The sequence below is a fragment of the Phyllopteryx taeniolatus genome, chromosome 12 (assembly GCF_024500385.1).
Source record: "Phyllopteryx taeniolatus isolate TA_2022b chromosome 12, UOR_Ptae_1.2, whole genome shotgun sequence".
NCBI lineage: Eukaryota > Metazoa > Chordata > Actinopteri > Syngnathiformes > Syngnathidae > Phyllopteryx > Phyllopteryx taeniolatus.
In genome coordinates this window covers 15,371,994-15,383,022 of record NC_084513.1, presented here as the reverse complement: position 1 = coordinate 15,383,022, position 11,029 = coordinate 15,371,994, and the positions used below count along the sequence as shown (strand labels likewise).

The 11,029-nt window shown below is 40.8% G+C and overlaps 1 protein-coding gene across 2 annotated transcripts; it reads right to left on the bottom strand.

Moving 5' to 3' along the window:
- Positions 1–232: 232 nt before the first annotated feature.
- Positions 233–6,118, bottom strand: desma (desmin a). Of its 2 annotated transcripts, XM_061791520.1 has the most exons (11): positions 5,454–6,118; positions 5,106–5,166; positions 4,874–4,969; positions 4,075–4,236; positions 3,810–3,935; positions 3,219–3,329; positions 2,890–2,999; positions 2,446–2,498; positions 2,059–2,150; positions 1,920–1,958; positions 233–662 (listed from the first exon to the last, which is right to left on the bottom strand). In XM_061791520.1, exons 1-10 carry the CDS (start codon positions 6,014–6,016, stop codon positions 1,923–1,925), a joined length of 1,410 nt encoding a protein of 469 aa, XP_061647504.1. In that variant the 5' UTR covers positions 6,017–6,118; the 3' UTR covers positions 233–662; positions 1,920–1,922. The 2 variants fall into 2 exon arrangements, with proteins under 2 accessions (XP_061647504.1, XP_061647503.1); XM_061791519.1 differs by lacking the exon at positions 1,920–1,958 and having other exon boundaries at positions 5,454–6,117.
- Positions 6,119–11,029: the final 4,911 nt, after the last annotated feature.

The following is an 11,029-nucleotide window of genomic DNA, read 5'->3' as shown; positions in this document are numbered from 1 at the left end:
TGGCCCAGCTTATTAACGAGCCATTGTTTCACACAGACCGTTTCTGATCATTTCAACGGGGCCCTTACTTTCTTCTCCAAGAGTGAATTAAATGTGCACAAAATGGTACGCTTGGTGGCAAAGCAATTGTGTCAGATGATAAATGCAGTGCACACTGGCTACATGAGGGAGAGCCATGATATATGAATTAAAAAGTTCTTGTGTTTGCCGGGTCAAAAGAACCTTGAACGAGTTGTGATAAGAAATGTCTTTATTTTGAGATTTTAGTCAGAGTGAAGCAGCTCCACATGGTCGCCCATGCGCACACAATCACACGCAAGATCATAATGTCACACATGAATTTGTTCCTTTTTCACAAAATGTTTCTTGACATTTTTTAACAACCATCTTCCCACTTTTTCTCCAGCCGCAAACACACCAATACAAGCCATTCTCTTTCCAGTCAGACAATATTTGCACAAGCAAAACGTGGAAAATGTGCCGTCACAGTTCACTCTGACCATGTTTGATGCCTTGTGGCTTACAAGCTTTGTCATAAACCATTACACTACAGTGGGAAGATGCCTATATTTTCTATTTTTATTCTTTTTTTTTTCTTTGTTATGTCATCACCTCCTTGTTCACATGATGTCTTGCTGGTGCTGTGTGGACTCGCTGACAACCTGAGAAAGACAGCAGAGATATAAAACAATATTTTTGGCTGCTGGTCAAGAATCTATTTATTGTACAGCATTAAGGATCAAAGTGTTTTTTGCAGATAATATAGGAGAGTGTTTGCCATCAACAGTTCAGTGTCTTGCATCATCATCAAGAGTGAAGTGGTGTGGTGTGCAAGGGAGTGAGAGGGGAAGAGGGTGACACAGGTCTGTCAGTGTTGCAGGTTTATTGTTATTATTTTTTAATGAGCAACATTTTCTCATGAGAATTTGGTAGAAAGTGGTAAACAAGCACTCCTAAATTTCATCTTAGCACCTCTGAAACTACCACTGGTGATTGGATTAATTCTAATGTTCCTTACATTGTGATACACTTTTTTTTTAACTGCAAATGTTGCAATAATACATCTTATTTGAACGAGTTAAATCTTATGTTAAAAGGTAATTTTATGACACAATTGTGTTGTATATAATGCAGATTTGAAAAATGTCACCATGACTTATTTGTTCTCAAGATGTCAAAATCGCATGCTATGTTTACAATCATTTATATAATTTGTATCTTTTTTTATATAATAGCTTATTTCCAAAAACATTTGGAAAAGTGGTTACAATCAGCAAAGTCAGTAGTGAAAGCTACAGTATGTTTAATATTTTTATTTTCTTCAGGTTTCATTAACTAAAAGGTCCTCCTCAAAAAAGGAGGGTGTCACTATTTTACTTTTAGCTAGATTAGACACTGATCTAATTCGTAAATTAACTTTTAAAGATGACGTGTACCTCATTTAGTTTTGAGAGATACACGCGGCATATTCCATTGTTCATTTTGTTGATAATGACATTGTGGTTTTAAACTCCTATTATCAGAAGTATTTCATTATTATTGATCGTTTTTTAGTGAAGCATTTTATTGAAGTCCAGTGTGCTTGACATTCTGACCACTAAAGTTTGATTCTAGGATCACGGCAATTTTCAAGCGACCCTAAAATGTCTATTTTGGACCATTTTACAGTGCATTACCTTTCGTACAAAATTCTCATGAGGACAGCCTTCACAAGTGCTCGTGCAAGGTCTATGAGGCAAACTACAAGATTTCAGCCCACTAATATCAATAATATATTTTGTTTGTATTGGCTATAAAACCATTATAAGACGATTAAACCACAGGAAACCTGAGCTTTTTATTCAAATCTAGTAGTTTGCCTCCATCCAGATTAAAAAAAAAACAACAACAAAAAAGTGGAACTTTTGAACCTGACTTACACATCAGGCACTAGTGCCCTCGCTCACAGAATATGTCATCTGGTATGAAAAAAGTTGAAGATGGTTCATTTGTAAATTACTCCTAATGCGAGTGTGTGTGTGTGTGAGTGAATGTGCGTGCATGTGTACTTGCGCCAACCTCTCCATCGCGGGTCTCGATGGTCTTGATGAGAACGGTCTTCTTTGAGTGCATCTCAGAGGAACGCTGAGGCTGAGACTCGGGACTGGTCTCTGTGATGAGACATACACACACACAGTGTAGCATTTTAATTAACGACACTTGTGACCCTCAGCTCAGCCCCCGCGCCAATTATATGAACCAGCGAGTCCCGAGGATTGGTTACATGTCATATACGGTATCCCGCACACAGTGGTGAGTATGGGTCACAGTAGTTATGTAATGTCCTGAAAATAGCTACCCCAATGTTTGGTAATGGGTTATAATTAGTCTTTTATCCTTTCCCGTGCAATTTGTAACTGTTTTCTCATGGGTATGTTTGTGTAAAGGCTGCACAGTTTCACCTACCTCTGAATCCAATAGAGGAGTAGGCAGATTGGACAGGCATAGTGGTGGTGATCCTGGAAAATAAAATAACACAAAGTTTATAGCAAAAATATGAATATGAATTATGTTGGCACTTCTGGGAAAAGCAAAAATCTGCAAAAGATTGACGCCCCCCCCCCCCCCCCTCCGAAAAGGAATAGTTTCCTTATAGATGCTACAATATGGCAGCAAAGCACTACTTTTGTCTAAATGACGCTCCTCAATTCACTTCCACAGAGTTCCCTGGCATCAAGATGCCAGAAGATGACGGCAAAGCAATTTTTTTTTTTTTTTATTGCTTTGGCCTGAGCACATAAATTTTTCAGCAATGTAGGATAGGTTAAAAAAAACTGCTAATATGGGAATTTACAAATACTGTACTGTGAATATGTGGGTGTTCTACACAAGGTTCACATAAGAACACACCTGCTCTCCTCTCCCTCCAGCAGCTTGCGGTAGGTGGCGATCTCAATATCCAGAGCCATTTTAACATTCAGCAGGTCCTGGTACTCCCTCAGGTGACGGGCCATATCATCCTGGAAAACAAAAGCTGTCATCAAATAAACACCCTCCCCAAACATTCAAGCACTGCGACGATTGCAAATAAACCCATCTGTGACAAACAGTGGCAGGTGTTTAGTGCACTCAGTATCACTTGGCATGGCGTATTATCTGTGATCTGAAGTCCCGATTTATGCATCAGTTGGATGCTGTTTTATTTACTTTGCAGATGGAATAGTGTATAAAATATTGACCTTCATCTTGGCAATGTCCTCCTCTAGACGTGCGATATTGTCCTGGTAACCAGAAGCCTCGCGAGACATGCGGTCCTCAATTTCTCTCATCTGACGCAGCAGAGACTCATTCTATGGAGAAACAGAGATGTGAGGTTAACAATGGTCCAAATGGAATCGAAAGACATTATGATTTAAAATATGAAGACTTTAACGTGAAAATGAAGCAACAAAATATAATAACTTTAAAAATAGCATCTCCAAAATCATGATAATATATTGGCTTGTCATAAGGGGAATAGGGTCTCGAGATCACCTATATTAGTATTTAATGTTGATGGACAAGCCTGGAAAAGTCTTCTTTTGTTATAATACTTTATAGAGTCGTGTGCAGTGCTGCATACTTAATTGAACACAGTTTGTTTGAAGACATGCTGATATATTAAAGAGCAGTTATGTCAATAATCCGCATGAACATTTATTAGATTTGCTACTGACGTTCCTTTTGTCAGTTGACCAATGCATGCTCATTAGTTACAGTAGAATGTCAGTTTGTTATATTTGTGCAAATTAAAGCTTAATACAGCGAGAGAAACAATGTTTGATACTCACGGTGCCCTTGAGTGAGTCAATCTCGCAGGTGTAGGACTGGATCTGGTGTCTGTACTCAATGGTTTCTTGTTTGGCAGAGCGCAGGGCATCATTGTTCTTACTTACAGCCTGGTTCAGATCTGAGACCTGAAGAAAGAGGGTTGCGGTTTGAGCTATGGGTTGGCAGAAGACGTGTTTGTCCACACAGTCAAGCAGGGCTTTTAAAGGGACTTAACCATGGGTAAAACGGCTTGGTTTGTGAATGTAGGATAACTTAGTGTCCTACCTTAGACTTGTACCAGTCCTCGGCCTCTGAGATATTCTTGGCAGCGATCGCTTCATACTGCGTGCGGATGTCCCTCAGAGCTGCGGTCAGGTCGGGTTTCGACATGTCCATTTGGATCTGCACCTGTGTGTCCTGCATCTGGCTCTGCAGCTCACGGATCTCCTGTAGAGAAATTCATTTTCAACAAGAGTCTTTACGGTTGTGATAGAGACACTGAAATATCAACACTTTTGGCAACCTTAACTGATATCAGTTTAAACCATCCTGCTGTTGCCAGTGCATTGTTATTTATAACGCACATGCAGTACTGTCCAATGGTAAAATATAAGACTAGAACTATATTAGGCTCATTTAATTCGGTACAAGTGGGAAATTTAAACTGGTAAGGCTTGGGTGCTTTCAGCTGCCCTGTGGACCAACCAAAAGGTATAAATAGCTTTGCATCTGTTCACATACATACACTCCTTTTTTCTCCCCTGTGTAGATCTAGACAACAGCTGACCTGCTCTCTTCAAGCAGTCTGCAGTTCTGAATTTCTTAAAGGTTGAAGTTGAGACATAAAAGGACAGCACCTTTATATGCGTCTTATTGCTGTCAAACCGACCATAATCCAAGGAGTTCAGTGAAAATTTGTTACTGTACTGTGAAAAGTGTAAAAAAATAAAATAAAATAAAAAGACATGAGACATGTTCCAGCCCCTGAACTTCCACAGTGAGCCAGCATCTAATTTAGTCTATTTATCTTGGTCTCATTTGTCACCGGCAACAAAAGATATTTTTAACTGACTGCTAAACAAACCTCTTCATGGATCTTCTTGAGGAAGGCAATCTCCTCTTGCAGACTCTCAATGCGCCTCTCCAGGTCCAGCCTGGCCAGAGTGGCGTTGTCCACATCCTAGATACGAACGAGAAAAGAAGAACATTATAGTGTCAGTGCAAGGATGACGACGGTAGGAAGATAAAATTTAGCCTCAGTTTAAGGGGGGATATTGCACTATCAAGAACAAGATAGTGAATAAAAAATGACATACAGCTCTAAAGGCAGACAGATTGTTCTCCGCTTCTTCCTTCTGGTGAACCTCCTCCTGTAGTCTGCAGTGAAGACAGAAAGGAAACAATGGGACTTGTATAATAACAGAACTGCAAATAGGCTCTTCAGTGTCCATTGTGAAACAGCTATAACAATGGACACTGAGGAATGGGGTGCGGGGGTGGGGGGGGGGGGGGGGGGGGGGGTGTTTTTAATTGGTACCATTTGAAGCCAGAAAAACAGAAAATGGACTGAACATACAGTATATTAACATATGGATTCATATTTGATACATATTGTAACGAATCAACACCCCTGCCTCTTTTGTCATTTGTCCTTGCTTACCTACCTGAGCTTCAGTTTCTGAAGGTCATCAGCCAAGTTGTCTCTCTCCACCTCCACACGGGCACGCTGGTTGGACAGCGCTTCAATTTGCCTCCTCAGCTCCCTCATTTCGTCTTCGTACATCTCAGCCACATGGCCTGGGCCCTCGCGGCCCTTGAGCGTCTCGATCTCCACCGTCAGAGCGGCGTTCTGCTGCTCCAGGAAACGGACCTTCTCAATGTAGCTGGCGAAGCGGTCATTTAGATGCTGAAGCTCGGCCTTCTCGTTGGTCCTTGTGTTGAGGAAGTCCTGGTTCATGGCATCGGCCAGGTTGAAGTCAAGTTTTTCGCCGTAGGTGCGCATGGCTGTGGAGGAGCCGAGCCCAGCGCCCCCGGAGGACATCCTGAAGCTGGAATAGGAAGGACTACCACTCTTCACCTCATACACTCGAGTGGTATGACTTGTGGCGCTGCGACCTCCTCCATGGGTGGCGAAGAGGGAAGACATCGGGGATGAACTGACACCTGAACCAAAGGTGCGACGGTATGAAGAGGCCGTCTGGGCCGAGGAGGAGTAGGACTTGCTCATGGCTGCTGGTTTGACTTATGTGGTGTGGTGGCACTGCTCGAGAAGTCAAGACCCAACTGACCTGCTGGGTAAATGGGAGAGGAACCAAGTGAAGAATCCCCCAGCAGCGAGCGTGGCTATTTGTAGCTTTGCCCCACCCACCGTCCCCCCGACACCTCCTCTATGTCCTCCCATTACCACTTTCCTCTTGCCACCACCTATAACTCCACCTTGTCTATGTTGTCTTTTTAAACACTTTTGCAGGACTGTTACCAATGTTAAGACCAACCAATTTTTACTTACACTCACCAGTCACAACATTAGGCAGACCTGGATTGCATCATTGCATTTCTAGTTTTCCATCCATATCATTAATACATTTTGGTGGAAAACCTCTGACTGCTTATATAGTGTACATACTCCAAAGGCCTCTCCTCAACATTTCCACTCTCCTTTGTAGCCACTCAACTGTTCTACAGTGCCTTCCTCTCCCTCTTACCCCCAGTAGCCTCCTGTTGCCAGATGTCCATTCAGCTGTCCAACGAGTCTGGTTTCAAGTGCTTGTGTGTGTGTGTGTGTGTGTGTGTGTGTGTGTGTGTGTGTGTGTGTGCGTTTCTGCATGAGAGACGGATACTGTACTTAATTGAGTGATGCATTTGTGAGCGGTCATTCCATCAGCTCCGAATATTATGTTGAGTGGTATAGTCCTTAAACACTGTATAAAAGTCTGGATGTCAAAAGGCAAACATATGTAACTCCCTTCATTTTTTTTGACACGAGCACACAGTAATCGAGTTATGACACTCAATCTAAAACCCAGATCATAAAGATTATATCAAGTACGTTTTTGTGATAACACATCAGTTATATAGACACAATGTGAGTTGTTACCCAGTCGGTAGCTATAGTTATGGTATGATCATGCATTGCCCTCACTTGTGTAAGGAGCAATTTGAGCTACTGCCAAGAAGGTCAAAATTTTGCCATGGGGTTTCTACAGACTCTCACACAAGAGAAGTATGACACTATTTGTGTACCGTTTTAGTCTATAAGATATTGTTTAATTAAATTAAAGTACCTACAAAACTAGAATAGCAATCAGTTGATCATAGACCTTGGTGCAGTTTGATTTGAGGGCCATATTTTTCTTTGTCTGACACCATGGATCGCGACAATTTATGCAATCATCAGCACATATTCTGACAAGAACGAACGAGGCAGCAAATGACAACAAATTGCCTTAATTGTGAACCCATACACAAATGCACCCTGGTGAAAGACCTTCAGCAAACAATTACTGTATACATTTAATTAAACACGGAAAGGTTAAATCACGTTGTGTCAAGACATTCATTTAAATGCTGAGGGTGGCTCTTGTCAGTATAACAGACACCTTATTAACACATAGCAAAATACCATAATAACGGATTTAGAATTTATATTTTAAACATTTTAATAAAACTAGGTATTGTTACTTTAACTTGCCTGTCATTATATGAAGGGCCTTTTCTACAGGAGGTTTTTAAGGGGTGGGGTTAGAAGGTCATAGTGATTAAGGCAGCTGGAAGTGAAAGCAACAGAGAGTGCTTCATTCTGTAAAGGGTCGGTAATATCAAGAGTCAGCTGGAGGGTTGGAGAAAAAGTTAGCCGCGCCTATGGAAAACAGCAGTATTGTGATGATGTACATCGATAGACATTTCTAGAAAGAGGCAAAGTTATCAATAATAATCACAATAACAAACCTCTCCATTCTTCCGCCAAGATTGCTTTCTGCACAGCACAGTCAATACGTGAGACAAAAAGAGTGAATGAACACTGGGAAAAAGGGATCAATCATAAGCCATGCTAATTATACACTAAAGTATATCTAAAAAGAACATAATGGGCAACATTTTAGAAGAGTCCACACAAGCATGCAAGTGCTACTACATGCGCACATAGGGGGTGGTGGGAGGCGGTGGTTCAAAGGGTCCCTGTGTGTGGTCGTGCTTGTAGTCGCGTTTCACGGGGCAGCACATGTGTCAGCTGCCAGTGGTGTCACACTATTTTTAGCATTCCCATTTAATACCTGTTGCCCATCCCACACACCCAAAGGATCATGGTACATGACAGTTACCAACAACTATGACATAAATGAGGAAGATGATGGCTCATTTTTGGTAATATTGTATATAATCAATGTCAAAAGCTGCGGACAATTGAACTGCAGTAAAAGTGACAAACTACCACAATTTGATATCGACCAAGGTAAATGTATTGATGGATGCCGTAAAAGAGAAGCCATTGTTATTTTTGTTTCTATCCAGTAACAGGTGACATTGTAATTGTTGCAACAAGACAAAGTTGAAATATTTCACATCTATCTGCCAACACTATAGTCTACCTGTCACAAATGAAGCACACATTTTGTTTGATGGCAGGGCTATTACAGACAATGTTACATCCAGATTGCGCCACTACTGCGCTCATACTCCGGGAGTGATGCATGGTGTCCTCATTACATTGCTAAAGAAGGGAAATGATCCAATAGGACATACAGAGAATTGACTGCAGTATCTGATGACATGATGGCGGGAACCATCTTGCATCAATTTCCTCAGAGAGACTTAGAGTTGAATCACTGGCACAGATCACAAAATGAATAATCTCAGAGTTGACTAACGCGATCAGATACGGAGACGAACCGTTGGGACTGTCGGCCAGCAAACAAACTTAAATTAGCTCTCAGATCCCATCACGGCTGGGAGGAATGCATGTCCCAAACAAGTCAGAGAATATTAAGAGTACACAGCAGCCAAACCGCACCAGGCCTCCAACCTGAGCAAGATGTCAGTTATAAAACGAACATAGCTGCTCTTAAACTATGAATTATTAGAAAAAGAGAATAATTTTTGTGCATGATACTGTACATCAGAAACTCAACATCAACTGCAGTATATTAATTGTATACTTAATTGTATTATGGTATATGCCTATTGAAGAAGAAAAAAAAAACATGATTGTCTGGCAACTAGTTCAGGTTGTACCAAGCCTTTCACCAAAAGTCAGCTGTGATAGGCACCTGCACCTAATGAGGACAAGCAGTATAGAAAATGGATGGATATTGAAATAAAGAAATGATAAGAGGAAACGAATAATTTTATTGCAAACATTAAAATAAAACACAAAGCTAGCTGGTAACTCTCCTGTAAAAGCACTTGTGAAATATGTGACTTATTTTTAGTAACTCATCACCGAACCTAACACATTAATACATGCATGAGTCATATTGCAACAGTGACATCTTCATCACATCCCAATTCTGAGTATGATGGGGTATCAATAACGTAATAAGGATGTGTTGAAAGTTGAAGCAACCGAACTATCATCGTTTTAACCACTCATTGGACATGAGAAAATATTTTGCACTATGTGGATTTATTTGTAAATGAAAACCTTAATGTAGCTTTAGCTTCAGGCGATTAAATGTTGGGTTATGTCTAGACATGATGCTACTGAGTTGGACAGTCAGACGGTAAAAATGCCGTGTTTAAAAGGACCCAGATAGTGTGCATGGACGATGGGGTTCAGCTGGTCTAATCTATTATAAATGTGGGATGCATGTTACCTAGCAACCAACCAAACACTGATACACACATGCCAACATGCTGAGCTGCCAAAACAGGAGTGACAAGGACAATAGAAGGAGGGCAAAGGCATGACTGTGTGCCTGTTTGTGTGCGTTGGTGATTGCATGCAAATGTATTTCGGTTCAGTCTATCTTGGGGCCGTCGGCAGCTCAGTGTGACAAGAAAAACAAGCGGTGGACTTTAAAACAAACACTGTGATTCATGAGTCACACCATCTTAAAAGACCACATCCTGTTTTATTTCAGTGTAATTGCAACATCTCAATGCACACAGTCCAATAAAACGATCTGTACTATGGGCAACCGTCAGTACATGTACATGCGTTGAAGAAAACCGCATTAAATCAATTGAAACCAAGCTTAAAATGCATGTACACACCTTGATATGACCGTGTGTGACTTTCTTAAAAGTTGGATTAACACACCTAGATTCCCATATAACACATATTCGCTTGGAAACCAAATTCCTGTTGCATGCATGCAATTCCATCGAGCCATATGGTAACATGGGTCATTCATCGCATAGTGCCTGAGGCACCCCGAGAATAGGACAAATGTGTGAATAGCAGGCTCAAATCCAAGAATCTGGAATTTGAAATGGCAGGCTTTTATTGGTTTTATAGTGTTCTAAAATTAAAATGTAATGAAGGGTTTTCAGGTTGTAATCTCTCCGATAATAGAAGCAATCTGTTTGCGCAAATATTGGCATTATTGTGTTCCCTGACAACCTCAGAAAGTATCCCTAATAGAGTTGCATTATGTGTTTATGGGTAATCAACATTATGAAATGTTTTAAAGTGCATGATTTCATTTTTGGCCTCATACTTATTTTGCAGCCATCAACAAAACATAATGTAATGTATCCCACTTCCTTTCACCACTAGAGGGTAGAAGAGGACAAGAGTAGAACTGAGTTGCAAAAACTAACCTCAAACACGTCACAATTTCCATGCTCATGTGTAAATATCTAGTGTCCATGGATAGTCACTGATATTTTTTATTTTTTGGGGTACAACTTGATAGTACCTGCCTGACTTTCATCCCAAATGGCCTCTTTTCCTGAAGGCATACATTCAACTCTGTACAGTGTAAACATTCTTTAATTTTAGGTCCGTATTGACATGATAGCATAACACAGTTGTTGCAAATGTGTATGCTGTAGCTCCCATACCAGCACATCCCATAGGTGCTCTATTGGAATCAAATCTGGGGGATGTTTACCATTTAAAAATGTGCAGTGTCATACTTAAAGGGATGGATTGTCAGCACCTCAACAAAGCCAGACTGTGGTGTTGAAATAATGCTTTATTGTTACTCAGGGGCCCAAAGGATTCCAAGAACCAGTCCCTCAAACAAACATATGACCACTAATCTGAACCAAAAAAAAATGTCAGGATGGATGCATA

Bases quoted from the DNA above. Each gene is read 5' to 3' on its own strand.
- desma (XM_061791519.1), bottom strand. From the start codon at position 6,016: ATGAGCAAGTCCTACTCCTCCTCGGCCCAGACGGCCTCTTCATACCGT. The intron at 5,167-5,453 runs GTAGGTAAGCAA...TCTTCACTGCAG, and splicing joins CTTCAGAAACTGAAGCTCAG to ACTACAGGAGGAGGTTCACC. The intron at 3,936-4,074 runs GTAGGACACTAA...CTCTTTCTTCAG, and splicing joins AGGACTGGTACAAGTCTAAG to GTCTCAGATCTGAACCAGGC.